This window comes from Thunnus albacares, chromosome 13 (genome assembly GCF_914725855.1).
Source record: "Thunnus albacares chromosome 13, fThuAlb1.1, whole genome shotgun sequence".
Taxonomy (NCBI): Eukaryota; Metazoa; Chordata; class Actinopteri; order Scombriformes; family Scombridae; genus Thunnus; species Thunnus albacares.
The window spans coordinates 14,874,624-14,879,128 of record NC_058118.1 but is presented as its reverse complement, the minus strand read 5'-3'; the positions used below and the strand labels follow the sequence as shown (position 1 = coordinate 14,879,128).

The 4,505-nt window shown below is 39.1% G+C and overlaps 1 protein-coding gene across 1 annotated transcript; it reads left to right on the top strand.

Annotated features, from left to right (window-relative positions):
- The first annotated feature begins 953 nt into the window (after positions 1-953).
- cfap298 (cilia and flagella associated protein 298) lies at positions 954-3,817 on the top strand. The gene is made up of 8 exons (XM_044371573.1): positions 954-1,090; positions 1,356-1,528; positions 1,903-2,070; positions 2,532-2,599; positions 2,689-2,847; positions 3,007-3,138; positions 3,231-3,326; positions 3,425-3,817. Exons 2-8 carry the CDS (start codon positions 1,390-1,392, stop codon positions 3,533-3,535), a joined length of 873 nt encoding a protein of 290 aa, XP_044227508.1. The 5' UTR covers positions 954-1,090; positions 1,356-1,389; the 3' UTR covers positions 3,536-3,817.
- Positions 3,818-4,505: the final 688 nt, after the last annotated feature.

Sequence of the window (4,505 nt, the reverse complement as noted above, 5' to 3'; positions counted from 1 at the left end):
TGTTGATGTTTGTTGTCTTTGACTGCAGGCTGCCATTTAATTACACACCAAAAAAGAATTTTACAGTCTTGCCTTTAAATAATTCATCTTTTTAACTTAAGTGCACAGATATTTTACAACCTGTTAATTGAGGTACAAACATTTATATAACATGTGAAAAGTCTATAAGCAGTTTAATTTTGCCAGAACAGATAACCAGTAAAGTCCTGGCTTTTATTTCCAAATGGCCAAAGAGCCTCTAAAAGCTCCTTGTTTATATGGATGCTGGGGTTGTTTGCACCAAAACTAAATCAACACCATCTTAATATAATAGTATATAATATATAATAACATCTTTATATATATTATACTCATAAGTATTCAGCAGATATGTTTTATATATGAGTATGTTTTTTTTAATTGTTTTTTTTATCCCTTCAACTTTTAGTAACTTCCTCAAACATAATTCTCAAATTCATCATTATATAATACTAGACATGTTGACAATCTTCACTTCCCTTTTTTATAAAACCAGACATGACCAGTATTCCTTGATATTGTGGTGCTCGTATATGGAATATGTGGAAGATTTCTGATTTTTTTTTTTTGGTCTTTTTTTTTGTGTCAGCTGACTGTTACTACATTGCTCTGTTTATTTTGTTATTATGCCCTTATTGTCCTTAACCAGGTTCAATTAATTCATCATCATTGTTGGAATGCCTTTGAGCAATGCACACCACACCATCCCTGAACTTATAACATATTACTACTTAGTTGCACTTTATTAGCCACAGTTGAGGCCTTAAACATTTTAACCATTCTCCTTGCTTTTATTTACGTGTCCTTAAATGTAAATGGATTAGTGAAGGTGACAAGGAATTACACCTTTCAGCTGGATTCACCAGATCAGCCCATTATACAAAACACGGCATTTCCATTATTCACCATTAGAGGGCAACGCGACTTGGATTCATCTTACCTGCCGTAAAAAGACCAGAAGAAGAAAAAGTATCTGCACGCGCATCTGTAGCTAGTAACCGGTTGTAAACAAAGTGTGAGCCCACTCTGAACAGTGGAGAAAACATCTTGTGTTTGTCTTTGAACCACACAGGTATGTGTTAACGTTACTATTTCAGCCAGCGTACAGAGATGACCCTTTCACCGGCTGTGGCAGTAAATGTAAACAAACATATCAGCTATCAAGCTAAAAGCTAGCATAGTGTGTTCTGGAATAGTCCATTAACTGTTGCTATGGTTACACCGTCTGTTGTCCCAAAGACCCTGGGCACTTGCCCTCGCAGACACGTCGTCGTCTTGTGAGTTTTATTCAACAACAAATCTGCATTTTGACTTAAATCAATTAACGTGTCTTTTAGGAGGTAAACAGGCGGACAGGAACTACTTTACGAGATGGTGCAGCTGCACGTGAAGCGCGGAGACGAGAGCCAGTTTCTTTTCAGCAGCACAGTGGACGCGCCTCTGGAGACGGTGATCCAGCAAATTACAGCCATTTACAACGGGAGACTCAAAGTGGAAAGAATATGTTCAGGTGAAACTGATATCCTCCAAGCTTTCTGTACACACTATTGGGGATGAGAGGCTTCAGTAGGCTGCACTCACAATTATTTAAATTGAATATGGCAACGATTTATGGCAAATCAGTAACCAAGTTGACTCATAATCAGATGAAGCAGAGACAAAAAAGTAACTCACATTTCTAACGGGGTATAAATTATCACTATTGATATGAGTGCATTTTCTGTTGCTGATTTCAACTACTTCTCAGCACTAACTCTGAGTATTTTACCTCTGAGATGTGACTGAGCTCTAGTAAATGCTATCTTTAATCTAGTAGGATATAGTGGCTTTTTCCTGAGCTTGAACATATTCACAGACTTGTGTCAATCATTAATGTACCCTCAGAGATCCCAGAGCTGGCAGACCATGGCATTACATTGCCACCCAACATGCAGGGGCTGACAGAGGAGCAGATCGTGGAGCTGAACCTGATAGATGAATGGGAAGATAAGTGCGTGCCCAGCGGAGGGCCAGTACTCAGGAAGGACGAGATTGGGAGGAGGAACGGACAAGGTGAGACCGTGAATCTTGAACAAGAAATTTATTCTAAATGAAGACCCTGACACTTGATATCCTTTTTAGAATGTCCTTTGCATAACTAGTCTGGTGTCAGGTTTGGGGGTCCAGATGTTAAACTGTACGTGTTCATCATGTGTTTCCCTTTGCATAGCTTTGAATTGCAAACTGTGACACATGTGGACAGAGATTAATTTTGTCAAACAATGAATTAAGAAATCATTGAAGCTCTAAAGTATGTCTTTTCCTTTTTCATTGTGTGTCCTTACTGTGGATAAACTACAGTAAATGACTGTGAGAAGAGATAAATTTTCCAAGCATTTATCTTTATTTGCATGGAAGTGTGTCGTATAAAAGTCCAGTATATGTTTATATACATATGTTTATATGCAAACAGTAAAAAGGGGAAAAACGATTTCACTGACAATAAAGACATCAATCTCTTTACCTTCTGCCAGCTCCAAATGATAAAATGAAGGAGGTATTAATGAGAACAGTGGAGGAAGCAAAGGCACTTATCTCCAAAGTAAGTATGAGATTTAACACCAAATCTTAGGTCTTGCTTACCACGGATCAAAACTTTTGATTCAATATGTCTTTCTCTATATCCTTCAGAAACAAGTTCAAGCTAATGTGTGCTTTACCATGGAGATGGTAAAAGAAGCCCTGGATCAGCTAAGGGGTGCGGTCATGATTGTATATCCCATGGGGCTGCCTCCTCATGACCCTATCAGGATGGAGTTTGAGGATCGGGAAGACCTTTCAGGAACACAGGTTAACAGCTGGATGTGTCTCAGTAGTTCTCAGTAGTTAACATTTACTAGCAGTCATTGGCAGTTTATTTAGATCCTATTTCTTCTTGATCATTTCTTTTTTCACCTTTCACCCCCCATTGCTCTGCTTCTGCCCTCTCCATCTGTCTCCTTGCCTCAGGCATCTCTGCAGGTGATCACAGAGGACGAGTGCCAGCTATGGTGGGCTGGCAAAGAGATGCAGAGAGGGAAAAAACTGCAGGACTACATTGGCAAAAATGAAAAGACCAAGCTAGTTATTAAAATCCAAAAGGTAAGAGTGAGAATTTTGTGGTATATGTCAGGCAATGTATTTTTTGTTGGTTTTGAGAAAAACTGTAATCCATTTGTTGCCGTTCCCTTTAGAAAGGGCAGGGGGCACCAGCGAGAGAGCCTCTGCTCAGTGATGAGCAGCAGAAACACATGATGATGCATTACCACAGAAGGCAGGAGGAGCTCAAGGTGAGGAAACATGCTGCAATAAAACACACTTCAAGAAATCATGTCCTGTTTTTTTTCCTGAGAGAGCTTCTTTAATCTTCCTCTGGTGACTTTTTCAGAAACTGGAGGAGACGGATGATGATAGCCATATGGACTCAGAGTGGTCTGACAGACAGGCCCTCAAAAGACAGTTTCAGGGCCTCACCAACATAAAATGGGGTCCGAGATAAAGACAAATAACTCTGATTGCCACCTTGACCACTATGATGCCTTATCAAGATCATTTGACGTCTCTTGGTGTCAAAAACCAAGCAATTTACTGAAATGTAAAGAATGTGTGTGGACACATTGTATGATAAAACAGGTAATGATGTCACACTGAGGCTGATATTATAAACCTGATTTATTTGACCTTGAATCTGATCCCTGTACACCGTCTGATTGTATCACCCTGTTGTAAAGTAACATTTTTTTTATTGAAGCTGTGAAAACAAAATAAAATGTAAGTGTTATCTAAGTTTCCATTTGTGTGTAAAAAATATAATACAATAACTTCCAATGTAACACATATACACAGCATTCATATTTGTATTAATGAAATGTTAATGGACATTCAATAGTTTTATATCCCAGTGCAGGGACAAGGATGCTACACCTTTCCTCTCTTTGTCTCCCGTCAGTGACACACACCTCTGAAACTCGGTGCTGCTCCGAGGCAGGAAGTTCCCAAGAAGTAAATTGCCGTTCCAGCTCTTGTCCCAGCAGGGATGAGGAAGCTGTTGAGTTCAGAATGTTTGATTCACCGGAGGGTTAAACTGTGTGGAACTACTGACGGAGCCGAAGCAGTGATTCAGAAAGGAGTGGCCGATTTTAAGGAGCACTGCATAAAATTTTTAAAAAAATGCAAACATCCTGGATGTAATGAGTAGATTTAAAGGAAAATTTCAACTTTTGTACATTCACTTCGGCTGGTTCTTTAAGGAGACTGATCAGTTTTGGTGGGTGAAAATGGAATACATGCCTCGGGTCTCTGGTGTGAACAGCTGCCAATTTTAACCACCGCTAATGTAGTTACACTATAGGGAAAACACTGTAATGTTCCTATTTTTGTCAGTCATAATGAATCACTGTTGACTGAATATGAACATCAGAGCATTTTTACCACTGCTATGAAAGATAACACTTAACACTTAATTAAAC